The sequence below is a fragment of the Tribolium castaneum genome, chromosome 9 (assembly GCF_031307605.1).
Source record: "Tribolium castaneum strain GA2 chromosome 9, icTriCast1.1, whole genome shotgun sequence".
In the NCBI taxonomy this organism is placed as follows: Eukaryota; Metazoa; Arthropoda; class Insecta; order Coleoptera; family Tenebrionidae; genus Tribolium; species Tribolium castaneum.
In genome coordinates, this window is record NC_087402.1 from 8,166,565 (window position 1) to 8,189,629 (window position 23,065).

Below are 23,065 nucleotides of genomic sequence, written 5' to 3' on the forward strand. Positions count from 1 at the left end.
TACACTTTCTAAAGAAGTCATCTAAAACTCCAAAACTGCATTTCCACTTCCTATGCACCGGCAGTTGCCTTCTACTACGCAAGCGACTCCGGCTATAATATGGATTGAGTAGGGCGGTTGTTCAAACGCTACAACCTGGGATCATTTCGTGACGAAACGGTCGTTGTGTGACTGCTTTCTTTAACAAACGTGTATTGTACCCGAAATTCCTCCGTGTTCTTGCTTTTTTCGAGCAAAAGAGTGCAGAAAGTGAATCTAGTGAAAGTGGTATGTCGATTTTCGCTTAAAATTTGGCTTTACCGTTTTATTTTTCATTTGGGATTACAGCCCCTTTAACAACAGGTAAGTGTTTTCGGAAATCAGACTCAAAAATGCCATTGGTATGCCGTGGTACAAACCCAATGGGCAAACCCACACGCTTATTCTTTTCCATGCACAATGATTTTGCCAGTTAATAAATTTTACTTATTTGCGTGGGTGCTTATTGCTCACTACTTATCGGTGGTTTTACCAAATAAATATTTTGTGGTTCATCCAAGGAGAGGATTTCGTTCGCTTCAGATAAAATGGGACTAATTTTATTTAGAGTGTCCGATTATCGGTTTAAAATAAAACCACTCGAAAATGGGCTCGATATTTTTAGCGTAATAGAATTTTCATACTCGCAAGCTCAACGTCCGTTGGGCAATTAACCTGCAGAGTGTTGGTAGAGAAATTCCATGAAGACCGTTGAATCAGTCTTGTAGTACGTTAGCCGTGGTTGAAGGTCGCCTTCTTTAGCCTAATCGAAAATACAAAGAAGACGAAAAACGGTTAACAGACGCTGCAACATCAGGTTCCTTTTAAATCGATCTATTGACAAGGGTGACAAAAGAAAGCCTGAGGTTTGGCTCATAATGTTTTTCATATGGTAACAATGTACCATTTATAAGTGTCATTAAACTCAGTATATTGTATAGAACTGCAAGAGGAAAATATTTGCTACATTCATTCATTACCTGCTATTAGAGAAAAAAGCGCATGTATTTACGTTATGAAGGCATTTCATGGGAGAGCTTTTCAATTGTGCTCAGGTGAATATACTCGAATGCATCCGAGCAAAACGTCCTAAGAGAGCGTTCTAGTGGAACACAAGAATGCGCTCTTATGCAGCAACTCGGGAAAAAATCATTTTAATAACAATACACCTGTTTTATGAATTCTCAAATTAACTAAATACCTCTGCCGGCGTTCGCCTGCTTTTTCTGCAAACAAGGCAACAACTTACACAAATATCAACTAGCAATTTTAACGGTTCATTTAATTAGAGTATTTGTGTGGAAGTTATGTTTTACGTAAAGTACAGTTGGTTTATAGCAAGAGTAGTAATTTTTGGATGGAATGCTAGGATACTTAACAGAAATCATGTTTATTTAAGCAAAACGTATTTGTTTACTTATGTTTCATTAAAACTGACCGCATGAAAAAGTATATGCTCCTGTTTATTTTAAGAACATGTTTGTGCATATTCTGAATGTTATTCAAAAAATCATTTATTTTTAGAGTGTGGCAAATGGTTATTTTTAGATGCGGAAAATTACGATGCGATAGCCAGTAACAGTAATCATTTTTTCAGAAATTTTCCTTGGTTTTGCGGTTATTTGGGAAAGAAGTTAACTGTTAAAAAGTGTAAAACGTAAGTTTTATTATGAGAAACATTAGAACAGTTCTATTATATTGAGAAAAAACCGAATTTGTTAATGAAAAGTAAAGATGTGTGCCTAGACCACACATTCAATCAATTTGTAAAAGTGGACGTAGACGATGTGCGATTCAAAGTTTTAAAGGCCTTGACCTCAATTCTTTGACTTGTGTTTTGTATTTCATAATAGTAACTATTGGCATTCATGTAACAGGTACATAAGTGAAATGCTCCATAATGTTACTAATTGACTTTAGCGTTTCTTTAAGAAACTCCTTACAGAAAGTAATTTTGTACACATTGCTTTAGGAGGACAATGTGTCACTTATTTTGCAAAATAGTTACATTTTTGTGGCATTTCTCTGACGTCGGTAACAGTTATGTGTACAGGATGTAGAAGCGAATATTAAATAAATATTTGGTTTTACCGAATGGTTTGGTGAACGTGGGTATTGTTAAAACAAGTGGAAAGCAGATTACTCAGATGACAATTATTGTTATAGTCCATTGTTTAAGAATATCTGGGTTCAATTTCATAATCCAGACGGAGAAAGTTTTTTGTTGCCAGTGCGCAAACACGATAAAATGGCTAAAATGGGGAACTAAATAACTAAAAAATACTCATTGCTTTTATCATGTAGGGCTTTTAAAACTTTAATTTCAATGCTGGATCGAGTGAGTAAAGTGAATCATAAATTTTAATTAATTTATTATACTTTCAAGTTTGTTGAATTATTTATCATGAATGAAATATTCGTTCCTCTAATCAGTCTTATTAATTTTGCAATGCCAAACAGTAAATTTCTTGAACCTATAACATCTTTATTAGATTCGTTCCAAGTCAATAAATAATCACGTTTTGGTTTAAAGTGCAAATCGGGTTATTGTCAATGACCCATCCTAATCAGAATATGTCATGGCTCAATGTTCCCAGATTTGCGCGCTAGAAAAATAATTTCTGTTTTGTGAAGACGCAACAATGTAGTCTAAAAATGGGAAAATTTTCCCTTTTTCTTGATATCTACATAAAGGACATAAAAATTCCACTAGTCCGTTTAATCAACATTTCAGTCCTTTTATTATATGGTATGAATTCAAAACGAATCAGTTCTTTGCTAGCAATCACGCGACACTTTTCTTTGTCTGCACTAGAGTATTGTGGTAATAGGGCCGAGTTTAGTGTAACACAGTTGACGTAACTTTTCGAGCCATAATAATTTGCTGAATATTAATGCAGAGGGTGCTTTACGGAGGTCACGTCAGGTTTGTGCGATCGTACATTGCAACATGTTACATTTCGAACATAAACAAATTATTCACACAAGCTGCCCCAAGCCCCAGCTAAACTAATTCCATTATTAATTAAAAGAGCAAAACTGTTTGATAGATTTGACTTCAAAAACTACACAGTTCTAGGTTTTTTCGTTATGCCATATTTCAGAACTTGTGCGATAAAAAAGGCGTTTTTGGATGAAAAGAGAACCAATAAAACGTAAAAGCGGTCAATTTAGTAAATTTTTAATTCGATTTAGTAAAGTGTAGCGATGTGACTGAGTTTTTAATTCAAAAACGTTTTGTGGCTGAAATAATTTTTCGGTTCGGGTAACATTTTTTGGAGTATCATTTGGCAAGGGCTCATACGTTAGACAGAATTTTTCTTGTATTTTTTCAATTATTAAATACACGAATTAATTAAATTATTTCAGGGAAATATAAGAAAACTGTATTTCGCTTATTGTATTGATTTTCTGTAATTAATTTAGTGTGAGGAAACAGCGATACAATCTCAGCTGAGTAATTCTGTATAACATTTGTACATTTTTTTATTTTAGGAGAAGTGGTTCACCTATTTTTGTGTAAAAGTCCACTATTCTTGCATCTCTAAAGTAATAGTAGCGTATGACTATTACATGACTATTGACCTTAAGTCCCGTTTCGCTGTCCTCTCTGAGATTGTATGAACCACACTATCACACAGTAACTTCTGTTTGTTGCATGCTAAATTGCAAATTTAATTGAAAATAAAATTGCTAAAAAAATATTACCTGCAAATATTATTCTTGTTTCAGATTATGACTTGAGAGCAAGTGCTTCCATTTTCTGTATTTGGCTGCATGTGGGTAAGTGGGATTCTAAATCTATAGACAATTATACCGAGTGTTTACAAATTCACTGGCAATGAATAAATTTTTCTATTTTAAATTTTTATTGCTTCAGCTTAGCGACTTAAATTTGTAACATTAATTGAGTGACGATTAACTAGCAGGACATTTATTCCTGCAGGCATATTAATGTTGATATGCAATGTATTCGTATTTCTGCAAGAGGAATGTGTTGTCCCTGGCATGTTTCGGTCTTCATGCAGGATCGATACTGGCCCGGTAGAGGGCGAGGCTGAACCGCACCCGGTTTTCTTGCTTCAGATATTCTTTGCTTTTACTTAACAACTCTTCAGCGAGTTTAAAGTGTTTTCAGTTCAAGTGAATCTTTAACAGGGACCTCATATTGTGATCAACAATAGCTACTCCAGATTAGAAGACTAGAATAAGCATTTCATACTTTATTCGGATGCAAGAACACGGCCATCATTATATTCAATTGCCAACAACAAAGCTTTAAAAAAAACATATCATCAATAAACAGTCCTTATTCCTGTTTTATTCGTTGTATAAATTATGCTGAATACACTGTACCACAACTAAAATTTATATTAAAAAAATTTCTTACAATTAATTTCGGAAAATTCGGATACAAAAAAATTAAACTTAAAAACGACCATTTAAACACCAGTTTATTTGAAATCCGTTGATTTTGGACGATTCCGTGGCTGTAAAAAACCTGAAATCGCTTTATTCTGAAACCGAGGGCGACAATTGAAGCATCAGTTTAGTTGAAAACACTTGACTTTTAGAGCGATTACTTGCTTAAAAACGGCAAAGCTCGCTGTAGAAAGCTCAAAAACGTATTTTGATTTTTAAACCCAACAAACAAGCTACTGATTTATTTAATTTTTTTCACGTATAGACAAATCATTTCACAGAATTTTAAAATTTTTAAAACTAAATACGTTTTGATCTTTTCTATTTTGAATTTTGTTACGAGAATAAAGTCCGGTTTTACCTAGATTTTGTTTTTGATTGGTCTTCTATTGAAGCCTTCCCTGGAACACTTTGTATTTTAACAAAAAAAGATAAGTGTGCGTGATTAAAATTAAAATGGATAATTTGTCTTTGTTCCAGATTGGGATCAGTAAGACCTAGCAAATGCGTTGGGTAAGTAAATCGTGAATGAACAGGATTGTAAAAATCTTTAAACCAACATAAAATCCAATAATTTCGGCCCAAAATAATTTTTCTTGATCATTTTTGATGTTTATTTTCTGGATTTCAAACCGCTGCCTCCGGTTAGAGAATGACGTCATGGGCGGGTCTACAACGTCACTAACACTATCGATCTGTTCGTTATTCCTGCTGGTGCAGAGTCGACCGGTTTAAACGGATTGAAGATTATATAAAAATAAATTTGAGACTCCGGAGTCCGGACACATCACCACGCAGCAACGCTTACACCTGAGTAATTGTATCAAAGAAAAAAAATGTTCCATTCAATTAATAAAATTGCAAAAACAGAACTTCAGCCCAAGAGTTTTGTAGGCACAAAATTTCAAAAATACCAACAAGGAAGTATTAATTTCAGCTTAAAAAATATTTACATTATCGACACTCTGACATATTTGGCTTTCATTAAGCTGTGTACTAATACAGTGTAAACAGTTTTTTTTTATTAAACTGTGCTTTATTTTCCGTTATATTTACGTGTTTTGTCGGTAGTTTTGGGGCCTTTTTTGGGCTTTCAATCAATTTTCGGTGCCACTAATGGAAGAATTATAAATATTCGCAATACCCCTGACCTAAATCGTCGATATTCGCAAGCTGTCGCTATTTTCCGTTCAGTTTGAGTGTCCCGCGCGAAGAACCCTGGATTGTCGGATCAATATGACAAAACTAGGAGGGTGTAGGAGAACCGGCGCATTCGCCACAATTCACCCTGAGATATAGTCGCGCGCCACTGCTTTCGTCGTGTATGTAGCATCGCAGGAAGAATTAACCTATGTATCGCTTCTGATCCGTTTCTTCGACGATCTGATTCAATTAAACATGGTGAGAAGTGCATAGAGATGTTCGCCCCGAAATACGCACCAGTGTCGATTCAGCAAATATGTGTGAACTAACAAAGGATATTTAATTACTTTAAGGTGTGTTCTGCGCATGGGTAATTTATTTTTAGCAAAACTATTTTTGATTTATTAAAAAATAAAAATTGATACGGTTGTTACTGCAATTTTACGCTAAAAGGAGCCAAAGCTCTGTTTCCAACGTCCATACTTGCACGTATAGCTAAGTTTGTTGGAAGGAATCTGGAAATGGGAAATACTTTAATTGCCTTAGCTTGTAATTTATTAATTAAAATTTAGCAGCTACGTAATGTCGCTTGTACCAGCTTGCGAACACAGATTAGTCGAGTTATCACGTTGTAGGAACAACGCAGACCAATCTTGCCAGCTTATACATAATTTGGTTCAATTAATTAGAAGCAATTGAGGCGAAATTCACAAAGTAAATTTTCATGAAACCATCTTTCACAAAATGTGTATTAGCCACCTTCGTTAAAATTTATGACTTAATTTACTTTATTGTTTATTATTCCTGCAATTACACTGCCACTGTTCCGCATATGGTTCTGGTAAAACTTAAACAAACCATGTTTACAATTAATTATTGCTTAGGAAAATATGACGCAGCTTGATAATAGCTGTCGCAATTTTGATAGCCGATTGGTTTTTCCAAACAAACACAGTAAATGCACGGTAATTCTAACAAAATAAAAAAACGATTGTTTTTCAAGACGTAATAAAGTAACATAATATTTGTAGATGCCACTTCCTTGTTTTAAAGCACTCCGTCACGTCGTGCACTAAAACCAGACGCAAACACTCTTCAGTGGCGTAGAAATTTGGCTCAGGGGGCAGTACTTGCTATTTTTGTAATAACTGGAGGAAGAAACTGGTTTTATTTGTGTTATAAGTTAATTTTTGTATTTTAGAGAAATCGAAAATGAGGGTGCGCTAGCAGGGAGTATGGGACCGCCGGGATGGGCATGCGCACAGACCCACGGGGCAAGTCTCGTCCGCTGACCACCGTTTCGGTACCACTACTCGTCACATATACTGTTGTTGCCTTTTTAGCCTTCTTATTCTTGCAGACAGGTAAAAAATTTTTTTTTAAAATACTGAATTTTCTCATGATTTTTTCAACCAATTTGTACATTTGTGGGTACTATTTTGTGCAGGCTTCTGTACCCAAACCCAAGATGGTTACATCCACATCACAGCCATTTTGGGTGAGTCGGTGGTATTCAACTGCCACGTGGAGTTCCCGGACGGACACCCTGTGCCGTATGTGTTGCAATGGCAGAAGAAGGTAGGCGAAACGGTAGGATTTCAACCAGTCTGCTCTCTTACTGTGGTGGCCAACGGGGAGGTCTTAGTGCCAGGGTTTGACCCTTGAAGACACATTACTTCGAAACTACTAATCCTTAAATCCACACTTCAACATTTTTATACATCGAACATTTCAACATTACTATTTTACAGTCACAACACTAACATTTGAGGTGGTGGTTTCCAGTAATGTCTCTTCAGTCATATTTACAGTTGATACCGGGTTTGAAATAACGTACTGACAGCATGAATGGTAAATTGTAAATATGCAGCAGAAATTAGAAATTATTTTTTATTTCGAGGCGTTAAAAGTGATTAAACCACAAGTCGCCTCTTTTCACTCAATTGGTTTATTTTGATTGTGATTGGCCATAGTGAAGTAATTACTTCTAATGGGATAAGGAGAGCAGATAATATAGATTCATCTTCATTACATCATCGCATTCATGGATCTTGTTACGCGTCGAAGCAGATGTGTAACAAAGATACATGACTTTTTGTTTCATCGTCATCAATCTTGTGATTTAATAATATATGTATTGTACAGAAATTATAGTTACGTTTTAATACAATGATTTGTTGCACATTTTTAACATAATTCACTAGGAAAAATCTGTTCTCGCTCACACTACTAACAATCACAAGACTAGTTTAGTTACGATAGAACTGGTGTTTAACTATTTTTCAATATTTCGAAACGCTCCTCAAATACAAATAATTGCCAGTTCTATTTACCCTTTTTTTTAGTTTGCTATAAGTAGTGTTTCTCGTATCTGTCTCTCTTGATCTCTATTAGTAGCGTTCTTGTCTCCTGTCTTAGATTTCTTCTTACAACAATGATGCATGAGTGGTTTTAGTCCTCAACATTGCATGTTACTGAATGTTTCGTTTTTAAAATCGATAATGTTTGAAGAATGACTTCAACGATAAATATTTAATGAATGCTGTTGAAGTCTTCTCAAGCATTTTTGTTTTGGTGGTAACTTTATTGGGTTTTTTCAAAGGGACAGGATATACCAATATACATTTGGTACGAAAGCTATCCAACCCACAGCGCGGAAGGTTATAAAGGAAGAGTGTCAAGAGTGTCACCGGACTCTCCTTACGGCGCTGCATCACTCAACCTGACAAATATTCGCGAGTCGGATCAAGGCTGGTAAGCAATATCTAATAATTTAGTTTAGTTTGTTTGCCAAAACAATAAAATGGAACGGCTCAAATTTTGAAATTCTATTTTCAACAATTTGATTTTTGCGCACCTTTGGATTAAGTAAACTAACTCTTTTCGTACTAAAAGAAATGATGAAGATCTTACATAGAGACTCGTTTGCTAGTAAAACCAAGCAAGATCGTACGAAACTACGAATCTATTTAACGCTCCGCATATCTGTTTTGTTTTAAAGTCCTACGTTAAGGGAAACGTCAATCAAAGTCCAGGGACAGTGAAGGACAGCGAAATCAGACACTTTGTAGCTACTTACGTCTGTGTGTGCTCAAGAATATTTTGAAGAAGTTATTTTACAGAACCTATTTTCAATAAAACGAGAAAAATAACAAGCATAAAGCGTTGTATAGCTTGTTAGACTCGTATGTGGCGGGCTTTTGAGTTTTTCCATCTTACCTTTAACTGCTTCCAGTGGGGTCCAGTCAACAGAGGAAAGTAATTTATTTGAGTGTAATAAGACCCTCAACCATGATTTGTAAAAACAACCGATTTCAGGAGAGGATCTGCAGTTATAAGAGCTCGAATAATTTCTAAATTAATTTAATGTAGTAATAAAATAAAATAAATACATAAATAAAATATTTTGAACAGATTCGTGTTATAATACATGCAGAGGCGGATTAAGCACTCGACAAACCTGGCGGTTGCAAGGGGCACCAATAGTGGATAAGACCATCTTAAAAACAGTCACAAAAGATAAAGCTAAAGATAATTATTATGTAGGTATGATGTAAAGGTATTTCAAATTTTGCCGCTTGTCAAAAAAATACTACTAATAATTGAATAATTCTAAACAAATTAAAAAAAGATGAAAATCTTCCAATGAGATTTTGAGTAGATAATTATTTAATTCGGAATCTGTAATTTCATATTATGTTGTTCACTTGTATGTAAAACAAAGTGAAAATCCTCGAATAAATCTTTCAAATTTTCGGCCACGAGCAAAACTCTACGAATCGCCACGGATTTATCCGCAGATCAAACCGGACCTGATGAAAATTTTGTACTAAAAGACCAAAGTCTTTTAGTGTTTTTTTTTAATTAATTTCGGAAGTATCCGCTTATTAAATTGTATATTTTTTTGTTCACAAAGTTTTAATTGGCTTGTGGATAATATAATTTACAATAGGAACTGTGAATGCCACTGTATGTTTTTTTAAATTTTTGTTTGTGTACTCTTTAGTTTTGATTTTCCGTGCTGCAGGATGTTCTTTATAAAATTTCATAAATCTGGTAAGAATTTTTTTTAAACAAACAACAACTTCGAAAGGCATGACGGTGGTAGTCAAAAATACTCAAAAAATCAAAACCAAATAATACTTTTGCACGTGTTTGGCCGTATTTTTTACTTACAAAGTTTCAATCAGCTCCGGGATAATGATATTCCAGTGGGTCGCAGGCCGCCAATGGGACACAAACACTGCAAACAACACTAGCCCCGTTTTTAAAACTGCAACAATTACCCATCCCATCACCCCCTTTCGCACTTTTGAATGTCCTAGGGACAGTTTCACCGACTTATCGCCTTTTCTGTTGGATTTTTTAGGAACGTCAATTGTCAAAGTAAAAAAGCGCGCGCGCATGCGCTTTGGTGGGTCATTTTGGGAATTTGTCATTTGAATCTTTTTAACTAATAAACAAGTTTCCATTCAATATTCCCTATTTATTTCCTCACATTATCCCAATTTTGGTGTTTTCCATCTAGCAGATCGCCCTACATTACCTTGAGGGGCTAGAATTCAAATAAAAACTGAAAATGTGAGATGCGACAAAAACAAAGACAGACTCATTATTTATGAATGAACGTAAGGCATGTAGTGATTGTTGTAAAATTTGTAAGCACTTTGATTGGACCGTTTGTGGTCGGCCATTAAAATTACGGAGAAAGCCAATCACTTTAGTTTTTTTGCTTCATTGAAAAATTATATTTTTGAATACGATTGGTCCGTTTAAGGTCGGCCATCATAATACAGTAAGAACCAATCAGTTTGAATTTTTAGATTCATTCAATAATTTAATAAGAATGGTTAGTTTACAATAGCGCATTTACATTTTTTGGACGAAATAAAGCACAAATTAAAACCTTAACTGTTGTAACATGTTATTATAACTCATTTCAGTTCATAGCAAAATTGTGCAACAGTGCATTTGAGTTTTTTGAAGTGAAATAAAGCACAAATTGAGAGCATCTGTATGTGAAAAGAAGCGACAAATTTTGAACCAAGAAGGGTCTACTCTCGATGTATGCTTATGTATGATTATATTAAGACCATTAATTCGCACGTGTGAATCTAGATCGATATTTACACTATTAAATTAAGTAGTGACTTCCTGAAAAGAAATAGGAAGGGTTTCTTAGCCCGGCATAAGTGTATATTTGTCTGCCTCTTTGAGAAAAATCGGAAAAAGCTGTAGTAGTAGATAGCTGGACTCTGCCGGTTCTCGAGTTGAGTTGAGTTATCATTTTTAGGTATGAGTGCAAGGTGGTGTTCCTCAACCGGTCCCCGAACTCGCACAAAAATGGTACTTGGTTCCACCTCGACGTTCACGCACCTCCCCGCTTCACGGACACCCCTTCCGACGTCATCTATGTCAACTTGGGAGATGCCATCATCCTCACTTGTACAGCTGAAGGCACACCCACACCCGAAATTCTTTGGTATAAAGATGCTAATCCTGTAGACCCCTCAGCCACCATAGGTAAATCCCCCCAAAACATTTGTTGTTAATTCAACGAAATGTTCAGGTATTTTCAACGATGGAACGGAATTACGAATTTCCAACATCCGCCACGAAGATATCGGCGATTACACGTGCATTGCGCGGAATGGTGAAGGTCAGATATCGCATACAGCGAGGGTTATAATTGCGGGAAGCGCCGTGATCATGGTTCCTCCAACGAATCAAACGAAGCTAGAAGGGGAGAAAGTGCATTTCACGTGCGAGGCGAAGGCCCAACCCGGCAACGTCACCGTCAAGTGGTTTCGTGAAGGCGCCCCAGTCAAAGAACTTGCTTCGTTGGAGACAAGAGTCAACATCCGGAGGGATGGTTCGCTTGTTATTAACCCCGTCAATTCCGACGATTCTGGACAATATCTGTGCGAAGTCAGCAACGGGATTGGGGAACCCCAGTCAGCGTCAGCATATCTCAACGTCGAATGTGAGTGTTAGTTTGCGTGGAATGAAAGTTTGATTGATTGTTCCAGATCCAGCAAAGGTGACGTTCACCCCAACCGTTCAGTACTTGCCGTTCCGCTTAGCTGGCGTCGTCCAGTGCTACATCAAAGCGAACCCCCCTCTACAATACGTAACGTGGACCAAAGACAAACGCTTGTTAGAGCCGTATCAGACAAAAGATATCGTAATAATGAACAACGGTTCGCTCCTCTTTACCCGAGTCAATGAGAACCATCAAGGGCGCTACACGTGCACACCTTACAATGCTCAGGGAACGCAGGGCTCTTCCGGTCAAATGGAAGTTCTAGTTCGCAAACCGCCAGTATTCACCATAGAACCCGAACCGCTCTACCAACGCAAAGTCGGCGATACTGTCGAGATGCATTGCGAGGCACAAGAAGCCGAAGGCACGCAGAAGCCAACAATAGAGTGGCAAAGACGGGACGGCAGCCCCTTGCCCCCAAAACGCTACAAAATCGTCGGAGGGAATATTACCATTGAAGGCTTGCGCGCCAAAGATTTCGGTTTCTACCAGTGCGTGGCTTCCAACGAAGTAGCGACGATTGTCACCTCGACTCGGTTAGTGGTGGAAGGAACCGAACCACATGCCCCGTATAATCTGACCGGGAATGCGATGGAATTTGCTGTAACCCTGTCGTGGTTGCCTGGATATAGCGGAGGGCCCGACTATAAACAGAACTATACCATCTGGTATAGGGAAGCTGGGACTTCGGAATGGTCCACTATACCAGTTACGCCTTCAGGTAGCACTCAGATTAAGATCAATCGCCTTTCGCCCGGAACTACCTACGAGTTTCAAGTGGTAGGGAAAAACGCTTTGGGCGATGGTCTGATGAGCAAAGTGATCACCGTCAAAACTTTAGGTAAGTTTTGATACAGACAAAACCTCGATTCATCACTATTTATACACAAAAGAGAGTTTTGTTTTTATAAACTTAATTGGCGCAGTCGGTAGGATGTGCAGGATTTACTAGTTTTATCGTTCACTATAGTTAAATTTAACTGAAAGCAAATGTTCAACATTTATTATAAACACAGTGAAATTACTTTTTGTAATCATTATACGTAAATTCTTGTTGCTTCGCTGTCGTGGACAGACGTCAGCCTACCCCACAAAGTACAAGCAACACCAACACCCTTTCTTCCTGAAAACGAAAATTCGGGTAAGGGCATGATTTACATTTGCGACAAACACACTTATTGCATGTTTGTTTTAATTTGCCCTTCTTGAATTTTTTGCTGTTCGTGACGGGATTTTTTGCATGACGAGATTATTTTATTTTCAGATATTTTAGACTATAGTAATATTATTTTGCCTACTGATTCAACCGGAAGAGTCTATTATCCACCGATCTACAAGCCTAAAGGTATTTTTGTTTGATTTGTCTTAGTTTTACTAACCTTTTGGGCTGTGGTCAATCACATTTTAATAAAATTGAAGGCAGTTTAATAGATTCTACTCTTGCATGTGTGTAGCTTTGATAGTCGAACTTGGGGAAGATTTAATTTGTGAGCGAGTTGTGTGTTAGGTCGCTTTTTCGCAGAGCTTTCACAGAGTTTATTTTGATGCGATTAGTGATCACCACTGACTGAATTCAAGAGAATCAGCCATTGATAGTGAAATGGCGATGACTTCTTTTGGAATCAGTAGTAAATGTAGAAACTGTTGTCATATATAATTTAGAACTCTTGCATTCAGGACCAAAGCCAGGTATCCCTAAAAATTTGACTGTAACAGAAATTAGTAACGGCTTTTTGATTACGTGGCAACCACCCACCGAAAGAGCTAATCTAATCCAGCACTACTCAATTAAATACCGAACCGACGGTGGATGGAAAACTTTGAACAAAGCTCAAATTCGACCTGAGGATACTCAGTACTTAGGTAAACTGCCTGTTCAATGCGACAAAAACCAACTGTATTTTGAACGTTTCAGTTAAGAATTTAGTAGGAGGTAGAACGTACTATTTTAGAGTTGTAGCTTATTCAATGAAAAGTTTCGAAACTAGTGAAGAAGTGAAGTTTTCCGTGCCAGCCAGAGTTAAACACAAAGCGATCACAGCGGGCGTTGTGGGTGGAATTCTGTTTTTTATTGTGGCTATAATTCTCTCTGTGTGTGCTGTTAAAATCTGCAATAAACGCAAGCGGCGGAAACAAGAGAAAGGTGAGCCTTCAGTGCTAATTACTCGATACTATGATTGCTTTTGCAGCGTATAATATGGTAGCTTGTCGAATTACTGACTCCAGAAACGGGGGAAATGCAACGGATAGCCAAGTGCCTTTGAAAAAGTGAGTGTTCATTTCTTGTCCACTTTACTCCTCCAAATCTTTGTCGCAACAATTGCGTTTGGCTAAATTTTGTTCTCGTTGCTGCGACAAAGACGGTCCATTTAAGTCTTGGGTATAAGGTGATTTATCTCCTCTTGTAGGACGGTTGAATCCGAGTCGTACCGTGATTACGAGAGCGTATTTATAATTCCTGGGACAAGCGTTGACACAAACCGTAAGCGTCAGGCTTGAAGGTTCCGCTATACCATGCGATCTCTCTATTAAAACCGTTGAAAAATTAAGTTACTAAGATCGCATTTCATGGCGGAATCTGCACTAGATTCCTGTAGAGTGCAAGTAGATGGTGAGTTGCGAAATTTGCCATAAACTTGGACTTAAGTGTGCTTCATTTGTTCCTGGAATGTGGACCTCTCCATAGGGTTGGTCTTTTCTGTGTAGGTGCATTAGATCTATAGACTTTAAACCACGCAATGTTTCGCGTTAAGTTATTGAAATGAATCGACATTCTTAACCGTGTTCGATTGATTTCAAACTTCACTAAATTTAACACTTGCCAAATCAGCAAAATCTCTTAATAACTAAACGCGTATTTCTGCATTACCTAGTTTCTGATCCCAAACGTGTGTTATTTGCCGCCATCTGGATCTGCGCAGGAGGAAAAAAGGTGAAATTCGCGGCTCAAAAACATTACGCACTCTCACGTTGTTTTCTTTATGTTAACTGTGCACCCTCTCCTGTTCTCATCAGTCATCTAACTCATCACCACACGCTGATTCACCTCCTAACGCCCATCCCACACAATCACGCATGATTCCGCATTTGCTTGACTTGATCAACTTTAATTGAATACGACTTGTTTGATTCTGAGAGCATGGGGTTCATTGTTAATTTTGAGCGGACGCGCTTGCTTTTGGCCATAATAGAATGCACACAGTGCCAAAAGCTTGTGCGCTGTCAAGCGATCAATTTGTTCTAAAGCCCTTTATATTGTGACAGACTTAGAAAAGGCCGAATATCAGGTTTGAGGCTCATCGGTTTCATCGTGAATTGGATATGGCCTCGAGACCGCTGTCGAACGGGCAGCAGCTTAAGTTGGCATCCAGATTACCTCCATTCCGGCTCTCCATCAAAATCTCTGGGCCGCATATCGCGAGCGGCAGACGGTCGCTTCGTCCTAGTGGACTCGATTTTGAGTTTACGAACTGAAAGCCCTTCAAACGCGAGTAGCAGTGACGACGGTGGCTTTTTACCACGCAAAGGAGTACGAAATCGCGCGTCGTGGCGTCGTCCACTCGTCGGTTACCCCAGTCAGTTGAGTCTAAGATCCGACGCTTCCGGACAAAGTGCTCGAGGAATCGGCGGTTTCTTCAACAATTTCGGACGCGTTCCTCTGAAACCGATTCCGACGATCTACACTCCCGTGACACCGAACTTCCAATCGAGTTCGCCAGCCACTTCGAGCGCTTTGCTGCTGACTCCGTGGAGTCCGCTCTACTTCAGCGATTTGAGCTCGGTCCGTTACACCAGTTCGGGGGAGCGTTCATACCCCACCCCCCCTGGGTTCATGCAACTGCGGTCGGTCCACGAACGCTACTCGCAAGAACTGCCATCTCTACGTGCCATCCACGAGGAATCGCAGGGTTTTATCCCGGTTCACCCGATCAGGGAAAGCCCCACGCAGCGCGTGAGGATGCCCCCCAGGCCCAGAGCCCGCCTTTTGCCCCGCCATGCCAGGATAGCTCGGAGCGCCCCCGAATTGGGGTCCCCTGACCACTTGGACCGCTCTCCGGAAAGCCGGTCTAGTTCGAGCGGGTTTGGCAGTAAAAACACTTCCTCTCAGCAAAATCACAGTTCGCAAAGCGGTAGCACTTTCACCGAGTGGAGGTCGCCGCCGTATAGACCGCCTCCGCCGCCCCCGTCAGCCTTGCCGCCTCCGCCGCCCCTCGTGGGACACTGGCTGGAGCTGGCCTCGTCGTCGCCGTCAACCTCCGACCAACTGCACAAAGCTGTGGATGTTGGCAGTGTGGACGGTCACTATGAGTTTGATCCCTCGACACCCACCCCAACACCGTCAACCCCCACCGGGTCCAGGGATGTGGACCTGGAGACCGGGACTAGGAAGAGCTACGGGACGCTGAGGAGTCGCTACGACAACATCGATGCCAGAGTCCAAGCGATGAAAGAGGAATTCAACGAGTTTAGGAAACGACAAGCGAAGAGAAGACGAAGTCACGAATTGGAGAGTGCCTGTTGACATTAGTGTGCGTGATTTTCTTGGTGTGATCTCGACGTCAAAAGCACTAAATTTAATGAAACATGTTCTAAATAATATTAACACGAATACACACACGATGAGAACCAAATTCCAGACCCCAGAGTTATTTTTTTTAAAGGTACACATTCAATTGATACCTCGTACATAATCAGAAAGCTCAAAAAGAGGAAAACGTCATTTTGTGTATATAGGCGTCGGCGGTTCGGTGCTGCCCCCACCTGACCATTGCCACCTTTTGGTGATCGACGCCAACCAATAATTCTAACGCTTTAGCGCGGCCTCGGCCGCGACCAACATTCTACACGAGAGGCTGTTGCGATATTGTAATACTAGGTGTTTAGGATAAAACTTGTATAACGTACCTTCGCTCTAGGAGCAAGCAGGAATTAACCTGCAGTTTCATCTATAATTTCGAATGTTTTAGCACTCCGGGACTAGAAATCCCGGACGATATTGTTTTCAATTCGTTATGATTTGTTCGATGTTTAATTACAAATTTTGTATAGTGATATTAGTTTAATTTCACTCTGTTACATTAAGGTCTGAAATAAGTACAAGTTATATTTAGTGCAAACTTTTAGGAATGAATGATTCGAATGGTTTCAAGAATGCTAAAAAATACACGAAATTCTAACAATTTTATTACTTGAGATTGTAAGAGGCGATTACATTGCCGCCATTTATTTACTTGCCTTTATTTCCTATTATCATTTTTAAATAAGGACGGAAACACATTTTTAAATACAATTTGCATGTCTATTAGGCACTCGATTTTTTCTAAGAAAAAATTAATTCGATCCCAGTAATTTCTCTGACTGTACATTCATTACAAAATTATATCATTTCACGGCACACTGGACTTAGCAGTAGCATTTTTTAGTTATAAGTGTTAAGTAGTATAAAACAGTTGTTACTATGTAACTACGCTGTATAAAGCATCACATTTGATTAAAATACAATAATAATGTTGCCAGATCTCATACCTACGATTTATTTTATTCAACACCTCACTCGACCCAAACATTCCTACCGACCGCGCCATCAACAGGTAATAGAGTTTTTCAAAACAATGAGATTGTTTTAATTCACCTCTCGATAAGAAAACTCAAATTTACCTACGGTTTAAAATTTCAATAACAAATCAACAAAAAGGTTTCCAAATTATTTTTGGAAGCAGTTCAGGTTCTTGGTATTTTGATTTATTAGAAACACCAAACGTACGATTTGGTTTAATTTAAATGTTTAAACTATGAATTATTTTTAACTTTTAGATTTTCTCCAGTTAAAACATGTGTACCTATAATAGCTCAAGGAGAGGATTATAATGGTAATTAATGTTTTATTTAAATACACTGTGGAATAAATCATACAGTGAGGAAAACAGCTTCAAATATTTATTAAACGGACTATTGATGTTGTAATTTTAAGCAAACTGTTTTTATATCCGCATAATTTCATGTCGAAAAAGTGTAACTATATTTTCTACAAAACCAAAAAAAAATGTTTTAAGAATTAAAGTCAGTTGTAAAACTCCAATCTACTTAAAGTAATAATTGTAGGGGGAAAGTAATAATTGTAGGGAAAAACCCCTCCTTAAGAATTATTTTTTATTTGGCAAGCAACCAATAAAACAGCAGTGTAGTTATAAACTTTATTATAAGTTAAATAATACAGTAATCTAATAACTGAATTGCAGGCAGGATTCAGGAGACAAATTCGTAATATTTTAATTTTTTCGTCTTTTGTCGAAAAATCAACATTTTAAAACATGAGAAATGCAATTTTGGTGACACTTATCAATTTTTTTGGCCACTGATTTCACTATGACTATAAATTTTAAAATTATCAAAAAAAAATTCGGCAGCAATATCGAATTTCCAGTCAGAATTGAGTACGTATCATAATAAAGTTTAGAAAAAAAATTGCTACAAATTACACACCGTATTATCTCATCTTTACGAAATTAAGACCTTAATTTTACGACCTACATTAATTTAGTTCGTTAATAAGAGGTACCTTGTAGTAACAAGCATGAATATCAATTTGCCAAATTTTTATAGCCGGTATTAAAGTTGTCTTAAAAAATCTAAATGCCAAGTACATTGTACACCTATAAAAATAAATTTTGATTGTTTCTTCGAGAAGCGCATCTGTACTTTTGTATAGTAGGTGGACAAATATTAAGACTAATTGACGTACTCATAAACGCACAATTTTCTTTTTCCGTTTCTGCAGCGCATGTAACATCGAAGAGACGCAAAAATCAAAAATTTTAATCAAATATTTTGAAACTAGTTCTCCTGCCATATCAAATTACAGCTAGGAATTATTACGCAGTGTAGCAGTCAACATTTGAAGCACTAAACCTAATTGACTTAGTTTCGTACATGAAGGGTCGCTGAAGTGTAATACGGGTCAAATTTAATTTAATCTTCGAGTTACTGTCGCTATTACATTTGATTTGACACAAGTTTTGAATCTTTTGCATGGTTGTGGCGTGTCGTAAAATCGCTTTCTGTCCACGTACATTCAAAAATGAATACTCATCTCTTCAGTTTTTTATGCGTAGTGTTTTTAATTGTGCTAAACGTGAAATGTTACTATTACGAAGAACAGAAACCTATTTATTTAACGGCATCGGTCGGTGATTACGTGATTTTTAACTGCAACGTCGATTTTCCGCAAAGCATCCCCATCCCCTACATGCTCAACTGGAAAAAAGACGTGAGTTGCATCCCTCTATATCCAGAAGTAACGATTCTTATAATAAATAAATTAAAGACACTCGACTGATTTTTTTATTTGTTTGAATAGTATTAACACTTGTATTTACTAAAACATAAAGTGACTCAAGTTTCAGTGATAAACTCAAAAAAAATTATCACAATTAACACTTAATAAACCTAATAAGTGACTAATTAAAAATTTGAATAATAAATACCACCCAAAAGTTGTTTTTTTGACATTTAGGGGAAGACAATTTATTCATGGTACAATGGGGTGATCACCTCAATGGACCCATTTGTGGGCCGCGTGGACCTTCTCAACCCTTTAAACCACGCTGAACGTCGATACGGACGAGGTTCCGTTAATTTAACATCGATTCGAGACTCGGACGGGGGTTGGTACGAGTGTCAGGTCTTATTTCCCAACAGAACCCCCAGTTCCAGGAACAATGGTACTTGGTTCCACCTTACAGTCAATGGTTGGGTTCCAAAATTTGGGGAAACATTGTCACAACTATTATTTTGTAGGTGGAAATTTACTCGCGATCCCTCCAATCAACCAAACAACGCTGGAAGGGGATGAAGCCAAATTCGTATGTTTGGCGAAGGACCCAGAACTGAAGGTTTATTGGTACAAAGATGGGATTCCCTTGCGGGAGTATCAAGACCTAATGCAACGGTCGTACGTTACGAAAGAAAATACTCTCGTTATAAGCCCGACAGATATGGGGGATTTGGGCGAATACGAATGCGAAGTAAGGAATGTGGATGGGGAAAAACAAACTGCCAAAGCGTTCCTGAACGTACAATGTATCACAGTCACAAAAACAAAACTTTCGTTAATTGTTAAATTGCAGATAAAGCGAAGGTTATTTTCGCCCCGCCTGAAATCCACCTGCCCTATGGTCGTCCAGCTTTGATTGACTGCCATTTCAGGGCAAACCCACCTTTGACCAACCTTCGTTGGGAAAAGGATGGGTTTCTCTTCGACCCATACAACATACAGGGTGTTTTCTACCGACGGAACGGTAGTTTGTATTTCACCAAAGTTGACGAAACACACAGTGGACGGTACACTTGTACCCCATTCAATGATTTAGGCACCCAAGGCCCCTCACCCCCGATCCTTGTAACCGTCCAACGCCCCCCTATTTTCATAATAACCCCCCATAATTTATATTTGCGAAAACTAGGAGAAACGATTGAAATGCCATGTGATGCCCGGGATGGGGAAAACGGACACAAACCAATAATAGTTTGGTACAAAGTAACTCAAGCCGATGAGGTGTTTGCAATTAATTAACCCGTTTCTTGAAGAAAGACGGAACGTCCCTACCAGTGGGCCGATACTCAATAAGAGACGGGAATTTGACGATAATTAACATCCAGGAGGAAGATAGAGGGTTGTATCAGTGCTCTGCGACTAACAAGGCGGCCACTATTACCGCAGAAACGGAACTATTGGTGGAAAATATTCCCTCAAACGCTCCAACAAATCTAACAGCGATTTCGTCAAGTTCTTCGGTGCATTTGACTTGGGCCCCCGGACGCCAAAAATCGAATGTTGAATATAGCGTCTGGTACAAAGCTGTGGAGGGTTCAGATTGGAAAACACACCAAGTTTTGTCGTCTAGGACTTTGGAAGCGACCATCACTGGTCTAAACTCTGGCAAGTCTTTAGATTTTTGTTCCAAAAGATTCTAAAATTGTGATAGGTAGAGAATACGAGTTCATGGTGTTGTGTAAGGACGACAACGGCGATGGCCTTTTTAGCAAGTCAGTGCGAGTGTGGACCAAAGGCTTGGACGGGGAAACAGACAAGTTTAGAGGCAATTCTTTCCCCCCTGTGGGTTATCCCAGGAACATTTCAGTTTATCAAACGGAAAACGGTTTTATGGTGACATGGGAAGCGCCTGAGTATGGCAAAGAAAACCTCAAATTTTACATTGTGAGGTGGTTTCAAGGCCCTGAAGATTATCTCTTCGGGTCTGCAGAAACCCGAAATACGTCATACTTGTGTAAAACACTTCAACCGATTAATATAGAAATAGTTATTAAGATGTTTCAGTAACAAGTTTGTCCGAAGGTGTCGAATACAACATTCAAGTCGTAGCTGTGTCTTTCGACGACCAACAATCAGTCAGTGAAAGAATTACGCTGCTTGTGCCCGGTTATAAAAAAATTCGGGCCGTTTCAACTGGGATTATAACCGGCTTTGCTTTCCTAGTTGTGGCATTTGTTGGAGTCTATTACGCTCGGAAAAAATGGTGCAGTTCCTATTCGAAAAATGTAAAAGGAAGTAAATAAGACGATCGTTCCGTTCATTGCAATGTTATAATTTCAGTAAAAACAAAAAATGTGACAAAAATATTGTTATAATTATTGGGGATATCGAACGACACTACCAAATGTAAAAAGAATATTATGTTCATGACTCGAAAATTGTTTTGAGTTAGTAAGTAGGTATATTGTAGCTTATATTTGTTTTTAGAAAAAATAAAGGTTTTGTTTTTAGTTTGCAGTTTTATTTTCCGCTACAAACATTAAATCCTTTTTTATTGCATGAAACAATCAATTTCTTGTTCGTTGCACAAGACGTGTAATAACTTAAAGGAGTATAAAATGTTAATCTTGAGTTATAATCAATTACAAAACAAAAAAACAAGTTATTCTATTCATAATCAGCTAATCCTCAAGTTAATGTCACAATTTCATTCAACATTGTATTGTTTTACCTTGATAAGAATAAGGTACAGGTGCCTCAGAAATAAATGAAACAAAAATTTGCTTTAGTGCTACTAACAGAAAACATTGAAACATTTTCTGAATTCTTTCTAGATGTTTTTGCAAAAGCAATTGGCGCAGTCAGTAGGATTCAAGGCGTCACCTTTCCCTCTATATTCGTTAAAAAATATTAAAACAATGGAGTAAGTTTTTCCCGTTTAAAAAAATAAAAAAATGTACTTAAATTACGTGTCACCTGTTTTAAAACAAAGTTACGAGCATTGGCAGTTTTCGAACACTATAAATTCTCCACTGAAGTTAATTATAATCCTAATTAAAGTATTTCTGAGAAAATAAAAACATAATCGTTGTACTTTAAACAATTTCATTTTAACCCAACTCTTGTCTTTTATAAACTTAATTGGCGCAGTCAATAGGATTTAAGGCGTTACTTTTCCCTTAACATTAGTTGAAAAAACTAAGTTATTGGAGTAAGTTTTTTCCGATTTTTGAACCAAAAAAAAATTTAAAAATCAAAATAAATTACGTGCCATCTATTTTAAAACAAAATTACGAGCATTGGCAGTTTTTAATAGCCACAGAAATTAGTTATAATCTTAATTAAGGTGTTTCTGGGAAAATAAAAATATGTGTTTTTGCAAACATAATCTTGGGATTAAAGGTTATAAAAAAGATTTTTATTGCTAAAAATACATTATTGTTCTATTAGCTTTCGGTCATTTATCCCCACCTCAATAAAAAAACATGCTCGCTGTACTTTAAACAATTTTATTTTAATCAAACTCTTGTCTTTTATAAACTTCATTGACGCAATCAGTAGGATTTAAAGCGTCACTTTTTCCTTAATATTCGTTGAAAAAAACTATTAAGACAGTAAAGTAAGTTTTTTCCAGTTTAAAAAAAAATTGTAAATAATTTACGTGTCAATGTTTTAAGTAAATAATTACAAGCATTGGCAGTCTTCAAAAGCTATAGGTTCGCCACGGAAGTTAGATATAATCGTAGTTAAGAGAAAATAAAAATATGTGTTTTTGCAAACGCAATCTTGGGGTTAAAGGTTATAAAAAAGATTTTTAGTGCTAAAAATACATTGTTGTAACAGCTTTCGGCCATTCATCCCCACCTCAATAAAAACATGATCGCTGAACTTTAAACAATTTCGTTTTAATCGAACTCCCCCACACCAAAATCTGATAAATCAAAAAGAACACCTGGGTACTAACTTAATAAAAAATACCAATGACCCCGAGACTATGACGGTAACATACAAAATTAAAGGTCTTATATCATAGGTTCATAGGGGAAATTTTTGTTTTTTACTGATAAAAATTGAGGACACGTACTTAAGTATGAGTATTTTGAATAATAACAATTGCAGATAACCCAAAAATACATAAAGTATTTTTACAAAAAATATTTGAAAAC

At 37.5% G+C, this 23,065-nt stretch overlaps 2 protein-coding genes and 1 long non-coding RNA gene across 21 annotated transcripts; all 3 read left to right on the forward strand.

The window, feature by feature from the left end:
- Nucleotides 1-91: 91 nt before the first annotated feature.
- Nucleotides 92-17,151, forward strand: LOC662186 (protein turtle). 19 transcript variants are annotated; one of them, XM_064359139.1, is made up of 16 exons: nucleotides 93-267; nucleotides 328-342; nucleotides 3,751-3,801; nucleotides 4,921-4,953; nucleotides 6,785-6,947; nucleotides 7,031-7,173; nucleotides 8,186-8,337; nucleotides 10,877-11,106; nucleotides 11,153-11,566; nucleotides 11,613-12,467; nucleotides 12,702-12,767; nucleotides 12,891-12,971; nucleotides 13,289-13,489; nucleotides 13,542-13,769; nucleotides 13,816-13,894; nucleotides 14,891-17,151. In XM_064359139.1, the coding sequence occupies exons 5-16, from the start codon at nucleotides 6,833-6,835 to the stop codon at nucleotides 16,146-16,148; spliced, it is 3,822 nt and encodes a 1,273-aa protein (XP_064215209.1). In that variant the 5' UTR covers nucleotides 93-267; nucleotides 328-342; nucleotides 3,751-3,801; nucleotides 4,921-4,953; nucleotides 6,785-6,832; the 3' UTR covers nucleotides 16,149-17,151. The 19 variants fall into 19 exon arrangements, with proteins under 19 accessions (XP_064215220.1, XP_064215223.1, XP_064215215.1 ...); XM_064359150.1 differs by having other exon boundaries at nucleotides 92-342; nucleotides 8,192-8,337; XM_064359153.1 differs by having other exon boundaries at nucleotides 92-342; nucleotides 7,031-7,161; nucleotides 8,192-8,337.
- On the forward strand, nucleotides 8,345-8,998 carry LOC107397810 (uncharacterized). Its single transcript, XR_001574823.2, has 2 exons — nucleotides 8,345-8,768; nucleotides 8,819-8,998. It is a non-coding gene; the product is annotated as an uncharacterized LOC107397810 (long non-coding RNA).
- Nucleotides 17,152-18,537: 1,386 nt separating the features above from the next.
- Nucleotides 18,538-21,409, forward strand: bdl (borderless). The gene is made up of 7 exons (XM_064358799.1): nucleotides 18,538-18,893; nucleotides 19,140-19,374; nucleotides 19,424-19,705; nucleotides 19,753-20,162; nucleotides 20,213-20,568; nucleotides 20,615-20,913; nucleotides 20,964-21,409. Exons 1-7 carry the CDS (start codon nucleotides 18,705-18,707, stop codon nucleotides 21,200-21,202), a joined length of 2,010 nt encoding a protein of 669 aa, XP_064214869.1. The 5' UTR covers nucleotides 18,538-18,704; the 3' UTR covers nucleotides 21,203-21,409.
- The last annotated feature ends 1,656 nt before the right edge of the window (nucleotides 21,410-23,065 follow it).

Coding starts and splice junctions, on each gene's coding strand:
- LOC662186 (XM_064359144.1), top strand. CDS start 6,833: ATGGGCATGCGCACAGACCCACGGGGCAAGTCTCGTCCGCTGACCACC. Junction 11,567..11,612: donor AGCATATCTCAACGTCGAAT/GTGAGTGTTAGT, acceptor TGATTGTTCCAG/ATCCAGCAAAGGTGACGTTC. Junction 13,895..14,890: donor AGCCAAGTGCCTTTGAAAAA/GTGAGTGTTCAT, acceptor ATATTGTGACAG/ACTTAGAAAAGGCCGAATAT.
- bdl (XM_064358799.1), top strand. CDS start 18,705: ATGAATACTCATCTCTTCAGTTTTTTATGCGTAGTGTTTTTAATTGTG. Junction 18,894..19,139: donor TGCTCAACTGGAAAAAAGAC/GTGAGTTGCATC, acceptor TTTGACATTTAG/GGGAAGACAATTTATTCATG. Junction 20,569..20,614: donor ACTGGTCTAAACTCTGGCAA/GTCTTTAGATTT, acceptor TGTGATAGGTAG/AGAATACGAGTTCATGGTGT.